Below are 15,605 nucleotides of genomic sequence, written 5' to 3'. Positions count from 1 at the left end.
AATACTTTTTAAATAGTTTGAAAATATTTTAAAATGCAAAATGTTTTCCTGGGCAAATTGTGAAAGCTCGCACACTGCTGTTACCTTGCTAAGGGAGCAAAGAGGAAAAAAAAGGGAAGAAAACAATGATGGTTGTATTCTTTTGTCTTCTAAAGTCTTCTAAAGGGAGCGAATATATGCTGGAAAACAACACGAGTCATCTCTTCTTCTACACCCTATACAAACCCCTTACTCTGGCACTGAACAGACACCATCATTTATTTCACTATGTTATCTAGTAGTCCTCTTGCCTGTGTTCAATTCAAGGGAATGTTATCAGTAAGGAATAGTTGCTCCTCTAACCAAAGTGTGAGTACATATGAGGAAAGGGGATTGGTCGGAATTTTCAACTATGTCCTTTGCTCAAGTTTAACAAGGAAATATTTTACATTCAGTGCTTTCACTAAAGCTGTTCACTTTTATTTTAACACAGAGCGACTACCTTGAAACTCTTTTGATCTGTTATAGAGGAACATTGGCAGAAAAGTCTGAGAACAGATTATTGGCATCAGCCTGGGAGGAAGTTTGATGCAGAGTTGTGGCACGTTATCTGTCTACCTTCGACGTGCATACTGGGTGGAATGATAGAGGTGATGAGGGAGCATGAGAGAAGGATAGGAGTGGAATCTTTTCATTGGCTTGTAATGTCGTTGGCAGGTCTTATGCAGGTTAGACTTGTCTGAGAAATGATGATTATCCGATTTTGTTTTTATGATGTATAAAATACAAAGTATTCATATTGACATTGATGCATCATAACATGGACTCGATGAGGATTGAAAGTATTACATTCATTACATTAATTTGGCCTAGTCCAGAATCCCACAAGTCAACGCAGAACTGAACGAGAAAAGGAGCACAGTTACAACAACAAGTAATAGAAAGCAAATTGTCCTGTCCAGATCTAGAACCTCAGTCTAACCTTGAGTCAAGGCCTAAAAGGCCCAGAATAAGTAAATTTTATATGAGTTTAAAATTTGAAATATTAAATTTACCAGCTGGAATTCCATAACTTGTAACTAATTGCCTTTCTAACCTAGTACATGACAATATAGGAATCTTGAAATTCAAATTGTGCAATTGTCTATGAACCTAAAATTGTCCACGATCTAATTATGCTCACATATCTGGGAAGTGGAGTTTGCCTAATACATGAATACTTCTCATTAAATCTAAAGACCTCTAACCTGTCCAAGCACATATCTGGCAAGCTCTGCAGGCCCAAGGCAGTAAATATCTACACAGGCATCCCTATAATAACCACTTGGGCAATTAGATTTAAAAAATAGTATAAGTTAACACTGGTAAAATGTAGCCTTCAAACTACCTTTTTGTCATCCATTCACTTCTGAAGATTTCAGCTATAGCTCTCTGATAGCAATTTTGTCTCTGAGTCAAAAGGATAAGGGGAAAAGACGGTCGAAGAAGTACCTGAACACTGGAATGTTGCACTGTCTAAAATGCCTCAGTGTGTAATGGACGTATGAATGTATTTTTCAAGGCTTTCTTGCTGTAAATGGAGAAGCCCGCTAAGTGTGGTACGTAATGTGCTACTGAATAGATGTTACAAGAGAACATCTCTATCCATGTGCTTCACCTCCACAGGGTATGAAAAGGTAATCATATATGTCAGAATCTGGGTTGCAGGAGTGTTTAGAGTTGGGAAAGTCTGGGAAGTGGGAGTGGGGAAAGAGCATCAGGAATTAATATCCATGGAAGTTAGGGGGCCTTATTGTCAAGGAATTGCAAGGAAAGTGTAGGCTGTGAAGGGACAAGAATGTAAATGGTTTTTGAGCCAGAACATGGATGGGGTGGGTGGGAGGAAACTGAAGCAGCCAGAGGAAACTCACGCAGACTCGGGGAGAATGTACAAACTCCTTACAAACAGCAGCAGAATCGAACCAGGATTACTGGTGCAGTAATACTGTTGACCTAACCTATAAGATAATTGTGTCACCCTAATTTCTAGACAATTACTTGGTCATTTTTGCACTGTTGTTTGTCAGACCTTGTTGTGCTATAGCTACACTTCAAATGGTCTACAATGTCCTGAAGGTACCTATTGTGTCCTGATGTTCGAAAAATGTTGCCTTTCACACACTGTTCTTAAACAAGCTGAGTACAACACTATGAATGGTGTTTTTTTTCCATTAGAAAGTGAAACACTTAACAAAGAGAAATAAAAGTCTATATATATAAAAATAAAAATCATATTACATTCATTTAAATCTAGTGCAGTCTATCAATGTTTGCTTCTGTAAGGACTGAGACTGGAGGCTGACTGGGAGATCATTATGTCTACACTTTTGCTCTGACTGCTGCCACAGCAAGGACCACCTTGTGGCTAACCACTTCAGTTCCACAGAGAATTGCCACACTGACCTGTTTGTCCATGGCTTTATTTACTGCCAAATCAAAGTCACCCGCAAACTGGAGGAAAAACACCTTATATTCTACTTGGGCACACACTCGGCATTAACATCAACTTCTCCAGTTTCCATTAACTACCTCCTTGTTTCTCTGTCTTTCCCTATCCTTGTTTCCCAACCCCTTCTTCCCTTCCTTCTTCCATCAGATAGCTACTCTTGACATGCCTCTATCACTTCTCATCTTTTTTCTCTTCTGCCCTCCCACCTGTATCCACCTGTCTGTTAGACTGTATTCCTCCCCCTTCAACTGCTCTTCTCCTTCCCCCACTTTTTAAAAATTCAGCTGCAATCCTGTTTCTGCTTATATTTGACATTAAATGCACTCGACCCAGCATCTTCAGATTTTCTTGTTTAATCTTGCCCTCATTCCACTAACTATGGCATTGAAATAAATCCAGCACATTTTCATCCTTGCTTTCCTTTGCTTCACGTCGTCTTGATCATTTGGTTTAATCCTCAGGTTCCAAATCTGAACACAGGACCTTTGACAAATAAATTAAAACTATTAACCTGTTTCTCAGTGCAGCATTTGTCTCGCTGTGGGATGGCATAGTTGTGGCAGACAGAACCCGAAAGGTTGTCCATGAGGGTCAACTCCCCTTCCAATGAACCTTGGATCAGCAGGGAAACGTTGTCAAAGAATTGCTTGTCCTGTGTATGTAAAGCGGGCAGGAGGAAATGATGGAAGGAGAAGGGTGTTTAAAAGGGAGGGAAGTGGTGGATAAGGAAGGATTATATAATTGGAGAACAAGACATGAGCAGGAAATAAAACTAAGAAAATGCCAACAAAATCCATGTTAACACTGAAGCACCGATTCCAAACATTGACAGGTAAGCTGATTAACTGTCCACTGAAGGTACTCAACTTAATAAATTATTGTTAATCATCTGGAATGCCGACATGAAATTATTAGACATGATTTTGCTTTGCATGATTTTTTTCCAGTGTGAAATATTACATTACCTGTTTTACAAGCAACATGTCTGGCAGAATGAGATTAAAAGTCATTGTCCATTCTCATTTCAATTCTGAATTTTTTTAGTCTCACCTGTAGATATATTTCCTTGCATTTATAAGTAACATAATCTTTCACATCCTTACAGCAAATAAGAAAAGCAAATTGGAAGAAAAGGCACAAATTTCTGTTTGATTTACACCCACATTTGATGTAGTTTTGGAGAGATACTAGCCCAATTAATGTCGCTAACACTCCAGGATTGGCTTGGTGACCTCAGCAATTAGAGTTAATCTCTTAGGCAAGGTGAGCAACTCTTAAGAAGAATCAATTGTGCATCATTTCCTTTATACAGCAAACTTAAGACTGACAATTAGAAATCATTACATGCCAGGAGCAATGAACTAGAGAGAGCAATCCTAACCTCTCAACTGGATCTCAACACAGGTAAGTGGAGATGAAAATTTTTTCAGTTTTTTTTTTAGCAACCCTGATGGCAGCGTGGAAAGAAAAAGACTGAGACTTGAATAGAGAGGGGCTTTAGGTCTTGCACAGTTTTTATTTGGCTGTGCATGTCATCAATTGATCTTTGCTTGTCTCTTCCTACTATAAGAAACAGAGAGGAATGAGGCTTGTGTTGGCAACTCTGAATGCTGGGAGTTACTGCTTTCCTGAATTTCAAATGAATCTAAGTTTACATAGGGGCCTGGAACACTCTATAAGAAAGACACAACGTAGAGATCTGTTTTAAATATGTTTTCATTGACTCTTTTTGATGGTGCTTCATGGAAATTATATATAGTTTCAATAATATTATTGTTGTTGGTATTCCTGTGGTAGCTACAACAAGTAAGAATTTTGGTGTATCTGTACAATAGTATTTATGTATATGTTGTAAAGGAGGTTAACAGCCTAATCCAGCAAAAGGTCTGGAGCCCAGCAGACCACGGCTCTTCAAGTTCATTTCTATTGATTGTTTTAGTGCAATGATGACTCTCCATCTACCCTTGATTCATCCAATGGCTCCCAAACCCTCCCACTTTTTTTCCTCAACTCCCCTTTAATTCTTCTATTGATTAAAGTTGGGCCGGCGGCTGGTTGCCTTCTGACCTGTCTGCTGAGCAAGGTCTCTCTTCTCACGTTTCCTTCTGTCTCCTCTGTACCAAACCAACTTAGGTCATCTTTCCACACAGCTACAATTTTAAAATCCTGACTCTGGCTCCATGAACCTCCTCCATGCCATTTCCAGTGGAATCACCTTTCCTGTAACATGACCATGACTGACACCTTCCTCATGCTGTGGCCTCGGTTATGTTGTACACAGTGCCAACATTAGCCATCCTAGTCTTGTATTCTGTACCTCAATTAGGAAGGAAGGCAATCAATACACCTTTTTTTAAAATCAATTTATTGAACTGTCCTGCTAGTTTTAAGAACCTGTGAGCACACACTCCAAGGTCCCTTTGTTCTTCCACAGCACTCAATATTCACTGATTTATCCCCCTGTATATTAACTCATTCCTGACACATCATATTCCTCCTGTTCCGCTCTAAACCTAAAGGCATGAACATCGATTTTTCCAGCTTTAGGTAACTCCCTACCCCATCCTGTCCCACTGTTTCCATCTCTTCATCACCTACTTCTGCATTTTTTTTCCTTTTTCCTTCTCTAGCTTTTCTTCCCCTTTCCCCTTCCTCATGTCTCTCCATCTCTCACACTTTCCATCCTATACCTGTCACCTCTTGACCCCTCTGCCAGATTCTTGCTCTCTTCACATACGTAATATCACCCCCTCTTTTTTTCTCCTTTGTTTCAATATAGGGTCCAGACCCAAAACATTGACAGACTATTTCCACCCATGCATGCTATCAAATCTGCTGAATTCCTTCAGCAATTCTTTATTTGCTCAAGATGATGGCATCATTAGTCTTTGCAATTCTTTACTCATTCCTTCATTGACCATGCTCTTGAAGTTTTTGTGCAACAGAACTAGAATTTCTTTGATTTTATTTGTCAATATATTTGAAGTCAAGGACATATCAGAAAATAAAAACACAAGTAAACGGGGATCAAGGGTAAGCCACCTGTCTGCCCAAGCCTACCCGCCATTTGATACAACCATGATTGCTCTGACCCAGGCCTACACTCTTCTCCTGCACCAGTTCCACAGAGCCCTCCGCTCCTCCACTTTTCAAAAAACATATCTACTTCCCCTATTAATGCCACCAGTGATCCAGCCTTCACAAACCTCTGGGGTATAGAAGACCACAGAACAATCTCTGTGAGATGAAATTCCTAAGCATCTCACTTTTAAATGACAGGTCCCTTATATTGTAACCATGCTCTTTTGTTTGAGACTCCCACAGAAGGAACTGTCTCAACAGTGATAATGTTATGTCCCTATTGATCTTGTATGTTTCAATAAGATTAACCCTCATCTAAACTTGAAAGACTGCAGATATAACTCTTTCCAACCATTTGTGATAGGATAACCTTATTATCCCATGAATTAACCCTCATCCCTGTGCTCCTGTAAGATCTGGATGATTTAAATTTTCAAAATAAAGTTATTCTTAAAAATATAGAGCAGAAATTAAAAAAAAACAGTGCACAGTATTCTTTACATTCATGGTGTTGTTCACTTTGTACATCCGTAGTGTTATTGTCCTTGTTTGCCGTTCTACCTGTTACCTCACAAGGGTCCCATTTCCCACACTTCCTTTCAACTCAGCTGAACTCCGTTACCTGCACTTTCTTTAAATTTACTGGGAGCTATTACTCGTGCTCCCTTTCATCTTAACAGGTCTCTGTTTTCTGTACTTATTTGAAGGCACTAGGACCCCATTTCCCCATACTTCTTTTAAACCCTGAAGCTTGTAGCCTAGCCCCTTTTCAAACACACCTGACTCTGCACTCCCTTTAAACGTATTGGGGCCCTCTTTAAATGCACTGGGGCCCTGTTTTGCATATTCCTTTGAAACTTAAACACTCCCTTTAAACTTACTGGAAAACTTATTGCCCGACTAAAATGTGAAATCAAATTATTTTGTATGAAGAGGAATAAAATCCAAAAGTCTAAAAAAACTGCCAGCTGCAAAGTCCGAAAGCTGCCAAATTACCTGAGTTTTCCTGTATATTCTTTCCTAAATAAGGGAACCAAATTGTATTCAGCACTCCAGGTGTGGCCTCATCAATACTATGTTCTACTGTAACAATACTTTATGCTTAAATGGCAACCTCATAATAATAGAGGCCAATGTGCCATTCATTCTTTAATTACTTTCTGTACGTGGATGCTAACGTTTTACATTTCATTCATGAGAAAGCTTAGGTCCTTCCATATACCATTCATTCCATCTTGCGCTTTCCAATATACCCCTTTAATTTCACTCCGAACATTTTCCATGGTGTTCTGGACTGTCGGCTATATTAAGTTCTCGGTTTCTGCCCTGTCTTGCCTCCGTTGATCCTTGTCATGCAGATGACTTCAGGTTTGGCAGTTCCACTCTTTTTATTTAGGAGAAGATATTTATCCTACACTGAAATCCTTGAACCTTTCCTTGCATGTTTGCAATACTACTTGTATTTCTGGGGGAAGTTCTGCTTGCCTAATGATAGGAAGGATGTCATTAAGTTAGAAAAGTGGAGAAAAGATTCAGAAGAGTGTTGGTAAACAATTCAATCTGCAGATGCAGGGTATCTAGTTCAGTTATGCTAGAATGTTGCAGGACTAAAGGGCTTGAATTATAAAGATAACCTGAATCAGCTGGGATATTTTTCCCTGGAGCATAGGACGCAGAGGATTTAGAGGTATGTAAAATCATGAGGGCTATAGATAAGTGGGCTGATCAGTAAGGACAAACCATGGTACAGAGATGAGGTGCAGTCGCTAACGGACTGGTGCAGAGTCAACAACCTGTATCTGAATGTTATAAAAACAAAAGAGATAGTTGTTGACCTCAAGAGGACCCAGGGAGGGGTGGGGGGGGGGGGGTGGGGGGGAACCATGCTCCACTGACCAATGATGGATCCACCGTTGTGGTCATCAAGAGTATTAAGTTCCTTGGAGAGCACTTGGTGGAGAATCTCACCTGGTCCCTTAACACCATCTCCACAGCCAAGAAAGCCCAGCAGCGCCTCTACTTCCTGTGAAGGCTAAGAAAAGTTCTTCTCCCACCCTCCATCCTCACTACATTCTACAGAGGATGTATCGAGAGCATCCTGTGCAATTGCATCACTGCCTGGTTTGGACGCTCTATCTCCCCGGAACGCAAGAACCTGCTGAGGATAGTGAAGTCAGTGGAAAAGATCGTTGGTGGCTCTCTTCCTACCATGAAGGACATCTACAACCGTCAATGCTGGGAAAAGGCAATAAACAGTGTGAAGGACTCCACACACCCCTCAAGTAGACTGTTCTCCCTTCTGCCATCTGGTAGGAGGTACTGCAGCACTTGGGCCCTTGCGTCTATATTGGGCAAGTTTTTTTCACCAAGCCATCAGACACCTGAATTCCCAGAACATATGTGGATAATGTACAGTGGTCTGTTACTGTATGCGTCTTAATATTTAATGTGATTAACTTCTATTCTAACTTGTATTTATGTAAATATGCTCTGTGATCCTGGAGAAACACTATCATGTCTTTACTGGGCAAGCACGGTATGAACGATAAATGAAGGTGACTTGACTTGATAAGGTGAATGGTCATAGTTTTTGTCCCATGGTAGGGGAGTCTAAAATTAGAGGGCACAGATTGATGGTGAGGGGTGAATGATGGGAAAAGGAGCCGAGGGGTAATCTTTTTCCACACAGAGGGTGGCGGGTATATGGAACGAACCGCTAGAGGAAGTGGAAGAGCCACATACAATTATAATGTTCAAAAGACATTTGGGCAAGTATTGAATTGTTTTTTTTGCCACATTTATCATGATACAATGGAAAGCTTTGCTTTGCATGCTATTCAGGCAAGTCAACTCATACTTAAGTACAGCAGGAAGTGCAATAATAAAATAGAAGTCCAGAGTATAGTGTAACAAAGTGCAGGATATATAGAAAGCACAGTTAACATAGTACATGAGCATTATCTTTTACTAGTGAGAGATCCAGCTAAGAGTCTGATAAGAGCAGGAAAGAAGTTGCCATTGAATCTTCTGACTGATGGAAGGGGGAAAGAAGAGAGTGTGATCAGAGTGGAATGGATTCTTTAATGGCTTTGCAACTTTCCAGTGAGCAGTACAGATGGAGTTATTGGCTAGTTTGTGTGATTGCTTGAGCTGTGTTCACAACTCTGCAGGATCTTGTGGTTTGTGCAGATCAGTTCCCATACCAAGGGGGGAATGCATCAAGGCAGGATACCTTTCTACAGTGTCCCTACATAAACTGGCAAGAGACCCTGGAGACATACTGAATTTCCTTATGCTTTGGAGAAAATAGGTGCATAGACAGCAAAACCAGGTGTGGGCAACCTTTATTTTTAAACTCACGTTCCACCTTAAGCATTCCCTATCTCACATGAGCTCTGTGATTAGGGATTTCTCAAGGTGGTATTTGAGTGGGAAAGGAAGGTTGTGAACCACTGCTCTAGACCTAATTGTTCCTGAAATAATTTGCTTGAGGAAAATTGTCATCGGCCCATTTCCACTGGAGTTATGAAATCGGGCAGATAACGAGTCAATTAGGTACGATTAAAAGAGTGGTTTCAAACTTTTTCTTTCCACTCACATACCACCTTAAGCAATCCCAAAATAATCACAGAGTACTGATGGTATAGAGATTGCTTAAGGTGATATATGAGTTTTTTTAAAAAAGGTTGCCCACCCTGGTTAAGAGGGATATGGGTCAATGCAGGCAAATGGGACTAACTCAGGTAGACAACTTGGTTGGCATAGATGAGGTTGGCCGTAGGGCCTGTATCCCTAAATGGCTCCCATTACTCTGAAAGGATTTAACTTCATGTAAGATCAGTGGTTTTCAAACTGCCCCCTAAACTCGCACATTCCACCTTAAGTAATCCCTATGCCATCAGTGCTCTGTGATTAGTAAGGGATTGCTTAGAAAGAAAAAGGTTTGAATACTACTGTTTTAATTGCACCTAAATGACTCATTATGTGCACGGTTTCAGAACTCCAAAGGAAATGGGCCAATGGCAATTTTTCTCAAGCAAAATATTTCAGTAGCAACTGGGTCTAGAGCAGTGATTCTCAACCTTCCCTTCCCACTCACAGACCACCTTAAGCAATCCTTTACTAATCACAGAGCACCGATGGCATAGGGAATTACTTAAAGTGGAATGTGAGTTTAGGGGGGCAGTTTGAAAACCATTGAATTTGTAGATGGTTCCAGACAACCTTTGCTTCATTTCAATCCAGTCTAGTAAAATAGTCTCTGACCTAATTTAGAACACTTGCTCCTATTTTATTCTTTTTTTTTCCCATATCTATGTTAGATTTCATATTGAATTGTGAGCTCCACCCCTGATCTGTCATTGATACTCCTTCACCCTGCTTCGCTTTGTTCTCTGAAAATAAGTTTTCTGTTGTATTCCCCCAGCCTTGTAACATATTGGCTTAAACAATCTCTCTCACATGAAACAAATGAATTCTGCGCCATCTATATTAATTACTATATCTTCTTTAGAATGGGAGTGGAAATAAAAGTCCCCTCTATGGCAACCTTAGCCCTTGTATTTGTCAGAAACTTGTTCACAGATTTCTTCTATCTTCCTCATTCTATTTGGGAAGGTGGAATGGTGGTATCTCAGTGGTATGATCACACCTTTATTTGTTCTTCAACACCACTCATACAGCTTCATTTGATGATCATTCTCATGTCGTTCACAGTTGTGTCAATTTCTTTAAGCAATATGGCCATTCTTCCCCCACTCTACCTCATTGTTAAACCCCAAGAATGCTAACTTCCTAGTCCTGTCCTTCTTTGAACTATTTCAATAAGAGTTATGGTATTGAAACAATCAGTAGTATGAACTCGGGGTGGGGGGGGGGGTGGTGGGCAAAGAAGTTAGGCAAGTTGAATAGAACAACTGGGAACCTCCATCCACTTAATCAGAAGAGGGGGATCAGGGGTGGAGATGATGAGCAAATGTAGGTTCTTGGGAGTCACTATCTCGGAAGATCTTTCCTGGAACCAACACACCAATGGCATCATGAAGAAAGCCTCTACTTCCTCAGGAGTTTGCGGAGGAGCTAGTGGAGTTGTTCAAGTGAACCGGTACGGACTTGAAGGGCCGACATGGCCTGTTTCCGCGCTGTAAACGGTTATATGGTTATATGATGCTTTGGTAGAGCAGTGGTTCTCAACCTTTTTCTTTCCACTCACATACCACTTTAAGTAATCCCTATGCCATAAGTACTCTGTGATTGATAAGGGATTGCTTAAGGTGAGAAGGGAAGGTTGAGAACCACTGCTCTAGACCCAATTGTTACTGAAATATTTTGCTTGAGAAAAATTGCCATTGGCCCATTTCCTTTGGAGTTATGAAACCATACATAATGAGTCAATTAGTTATGATTAAAGCAATTTTCAAACATTTTCTTTTCACCCACATACCAAGCAATCCCTTACTATGGCATAAGGAATACTTAAAAGTGGTTTGTGAGTGGAAAGAAAAAGGTTGAAAACCACTGTGGTAAAGCAACTAAGTCTGGCAGGAGATCAAAGTATGTCAGTAATTATGTGGGAGGTGCCATGCATGTTCTATTGGCGTAAGCACTGGTGGGTATGACCCAGGTTGAGGGGCACATAAAGGAATCATAGCCAATCACAAGTATTGGAATAGAAAGACTGGGTTCTCTCACATGTCATTACTAAAAGGCATTCAAACATAATTCTGCTATTGCTCCACTAGGATTGGCTCTGGAAATCTGCTTTGGATATATGATTAGTTAACAAAATGTTATCAAGGTTGATAAACAATGGATCGATTATAATCTTTCAGTGACCCAAGGAAAAGGCACTGAAAGCAGACACTGCCATTTGTGATAGTAAATGATTTGCATCTATAATTGCATGCATACTTTCAATCACTTGATTCAACTGCATCACTGATGTATAGAGACCATCCTACTTAAACAGAGTATGGAAATCCCCTGTGGCTAATGGCACAATAATTTTTCCATTTCTGCCTGTTTAAACAAGATATTGGGCACTGTAGAGAATCATCCTGCTCTAAAATCAGCAGGTCAATTTTCTCCATGGATGAGGTTTTCTTTGAAAATCTGTCCCTGAGCTATTTCAGTAAGGAAGTATTTTATATTAATGTTTCATTAACTTGATTCACAGAAAGTCATAAAGTATTTGTTCATGCAAAGCATAGCTGACATTTGGAATTCTCTCTCAGCTGCTGAAGCTGGGGGGTCAATTAAAAGTGTTGAAACCGAGGCAGATGGATTTTTGTTTGACAAGGACGAGTAGAACTGGCAACTCACAGCATCAGAGACCTGGGTTCAATCTAACCCAGGATGGTGATTTTGTTGAAGTTTAGGGAGTCACGGTTGGTGTAGTGGTTAGCTCAACGCCTTTACAGCGCCAGCAATCTGGACCGGGGTTCAAATCCCACGCTGTCGGTAAGGAGTTTGTATGCTATCCCTGTGTCTGCATGGGTTTCCTCTGGGGACTCTGGTTTCCTCCCACCATTCAAAAATGTACCGGGGGTGTAATGGGGTGTAAATTGGGTGGCATGGACTCATGGGCTGAAATGGCCTGTTTCCATGGTGAGAATAATGTTTGTGGCAGGGAACAACAATCATGGTTTTAGACTTCTCAATACTTATCTGGGTGGCTCACCAACAGGGCATCAGACAGCAGGACCACACAGAGGTGGGGAGGAGGGGTTGAGTCTTGTGGTTACTGTCAGTGGGCATTTGGAAGCTGAGCAATGATACTGGCAAGCAATGGTGTGGTGGTGAGGAGGTGGAGGTGAAATGTTTGGGGACTCCACAGGTTAAGAGAAGCCATGAATTTGGCTGCTATTGATTTGCTAAGACAGGAACCAGGCAGAACCTGGTCCACCAAGCTGAAGCAGGGAGAAGAGGTTTTGAGATGAGTTGACTTTGTGCAAAGTTGTAGGGGTTGAAGAAATTTAAAAAAGAATAATGCTCTTGGTCACGGTCAAATAGGGAGAAAAATAATCCATTGCAATGTGGATGACGGGGTCTTCCAAACAATTTTCCAATATGATCCATTTTAATGCTTGAAATTACAGGTAGTCCCCGACTTTGACCATAATGGGGACTGAAGGATTGGTTGTAACTCAGGTTGGTTGTAAGTTGGATTCGCTCCACTGCGCATGCCCGAGGTCATTCAACATTCAACAAATGAACCTTTAATGGAGACCTTGGGCTGCCGCGAGGAACGGGGACCTCAGGCTGCCAACAGGAAACAGGGACCAGTCTGCCGCTGGGAGTGAGGACCTCTGTATACAGTACTTTTAATACAAAAATGTACTTGTACAGTAGTTTTAATAAAGATCTATGAAAATTTTTTTTGGTTGTATGTGCAGGTGGATGCAACTCAAGAAGGTTGGAAGTCGAGGACTACCTGAACATACTGCCCAGAAGCTAAACGCCCAGCAGCAATCAATCAGTATGACAAATGGCAGAAAGGAAGATTTCACAAACAGCACTGTGAAGAGGTACTGATAATTCATTGCAGCAATGTTGATTAAGAGATTAAAATATAAGACAGGGAACCTAAAAGAATTGAGTATTCCTTGAATAATACTTTTGGATCTTTTACATTCATCTGAGGGAGAAGGCATGTCTTTTATGTTTTTTACATAGAATTTACCTGATTTTTCTGTTCTGAAATATTTCCCTTCTTTCCTGGAGTTGCCGTTCACACAGCAATGACCAAAACTCCAAATATCTGTATCGCACCTGAAGTGCAGAATTTTTGAAGGCTGGATGTTCTATTCATTAGCCCATTGTTCATGGATATCCTGCAGTTCAGTTTAGACCGCAGACGGTCTGTGAAAATTACTAGGCATCGAAGGGGTAAAATGCTGGAACGAGAATGAGTCCATATTCCCATTCTGATTTTTTTACACACTGTGTTCTGGGAAATTGGGAATAATTTCCTGGAACACAGTGGTTGTGTAAAAAACACATTTGACAATGTAACACCCCCTCAATCTTTGTGTTTGCACTGGAGTTCCATCCTGGATTTTTGTTCTAATGTCACTGGAGTCAGTCCTGACCACAGTGGGGGTCTTTATGGGGAAATGCTGTCACTGAAGCCAATGCTTGGTGACATTATAATCCAAGCAACTCCATGGTCTGCAAAAACAGCGATTCCCAGATGCCCACACAAGTCTTTGCAGTGGATAACGTCAGAGTGGATGGGTAGACATCCCACATGGGCTCTCAAGGCAGTGGAAGTGGATTTTGGAGGTGAGGTGGCTGGCTAACAAAGTAGGTGGGGTTTCTGGCATCCAAGGCAAAGTGGCAGGCTGAATGTGGTTCTTGGATTATAAGCCCATTAGGTGATCTTGTGATCCATTTGGGAACCTTTGACAGAGCATAACACCTGTTTGTTTGATAGGGCCAGTCCCAGAGTGTAACAGCCCAGAAACACGATCTACCTCAGTGCTGTGGCAAGTATAGAAAGTTACCAGGAGAGATTCAGAGTTGGCAGAAAGGTAGGCATAGATTTGTTAAGGAACAACAGGCTCAAATAGTTTTGAGATAAAAGAAATTAGGTGTTTATTTGCCAAGACAGAGGAACCAATGGAAGTACTTTCCTGTTAATCAGGTTGCTTTAAATTTCCAAACTATTTTGATTGAACCGAAGTTTATCCAACTGCCCTCTTTTCATATATTCTTGTCAATGTTTACTGAATGCTAAGGAACTCTTTCTAAAGTAAGGGTTTAAAACTGAGCATAATACACCAAAGTGTTTTTAAAAAAATCATTACTCTGTATATTGCTTAATTTTCTGCCTTTTCAATCTCTTTCTAACTTCTGAGCATGAGCCCCCAAATTAAGACACAATTTTCCTTCGCTAACGTTGTGATCACATCTCTCGTTCTTACATTCAAAGTTTAGATTAACTGTACAAATGGCAGATGGGCGTATGCCGCACTGCATCTGCTATCATTCTACCCACACAGTTATGTGCTTATGTTCCACTATTGTCATATTTAAATCTATCCTGCCTTGATGCACATTAAATCATTTTCGACTTAGCTTGTAACCATCTGCAATTGTATTTTGTCATATTTTATACTGGCACTCATTATCCTTCACACCTACTCTGTGCCTTTCTGTAATTCTTCCTTTCCTCATTCTATTACAAAGCTTTTCTATTTTGCTTGAGGTTGGTTTTAATCATTGCATGCAAGATGGTTGTGCATCCAGGGAATAAAAACCTCTCTTTTAATTCATGAATTAACTACTTGAATGAATTTACTGTTGCCTTGTTGATCTACAAATAATTATTTCCATCAATATGTTGTTTTCCCCATCCCAAATGCCTGTTTTGAAGTTCAAACATGAACAGAGTGAACCGTGGATCTAACTATTTTATATTTACTTTTCCCAGGAAGCTTGCTTACCATCTGTTGACTATTTCTGCTTCATTGCTCTCATACAATCAAGCACACTGTCTTAAGATATGAAAGGATAACAATGTGTCTTCTGTTTCTGCATTTGACCTCTACTTTTGAAATTTAGTTCCAGTCAAGTTAATGAAATGGATTTTACAAATAAGCTTATGTGTCTATTTAATTTCATTGCAGACATACACGATAAACTTTGGCGCAATAACATTAAATTTTAATTTTAAAAAATGTAGACCTACAGCACCTTAACCGGCCATTTTGGCCCACGAGTCCATGCCCCCCAATTTACACCCAATTAACCTACACCCCTGTTACGTTTCAAATGGTGGGAGGAAACTGGAGTCCCTGGTGAAAAACCATGCAGATACGAGGAGAAACTCCTTACAGACAGCTTGAACTCTGGTCCCAATCGCTGACGTTATAAATGTTATAGATAGAGAATTTGGGTTAAAAAGAGTTTAAGTTAAAATGTGATGATTAGTCATAAAAGGGGGCTAACCACTGGAGTTTAGCTGGAAAATGTTACAAAAGACTTGCAACAGATTTAACTACAGAGAGACATGCAGGAGCCAAAGATTGATAAAGAGTGAAAAACAGAATTTGGT

The 15,605-nt window shown here is 40.4% G+C and overlaps 1 protein-coding gene across 1 annotated transcript in view; it reads right to left on the bottom strand.

Annotated features, from left to right (window-relative positions):
- cacna1g (calcium channel, voltage-dependent, T type, alpha 1G subunit) overlaps positions 1–15,605 on the bottom strand; it is a 341,612-nt gene that overhangs the window by 32,180 nt on the left and 293,827 nt on the right. Inside the window, exons 39-40 of the mRNA XM_069923288.1 lie at positions 2,979–3,119; positions 2,342–2,469 (exon numbers count right to left, since the gene is read on the bottom strand). Coding sequence (XP_069779389.1) covers positions 2,342–2,469; positions 2,979–3,119 — 269 coding nt within the window. The remainder of the gene's footprint in view (positions 1–2,341; positions 2,470–2,978; positions 3,120–15,605) is intronic.

The sequence above is a fragment of the Narcine bancroftii genome, chromosome 3 (genome assembly GCF_036971445.1).
Source record: "Narcine bancroftii isolate sNarBan1 chromosome 3, sNarBan1.hap1, whole genome shotgun sequence".
Classification (NCBI taxonomy): Eukaryota; Metazoa; Chordata; class Chondrichthyes; order Torpediniformes; family Narcinidae; genus Narcine; species Narcine bancroftii.
The sequence above is the reverse complement of the archived record's forward strand: the minus strand, read 5'-3'. Positions and strand labels throughout refer to the sequence as shown.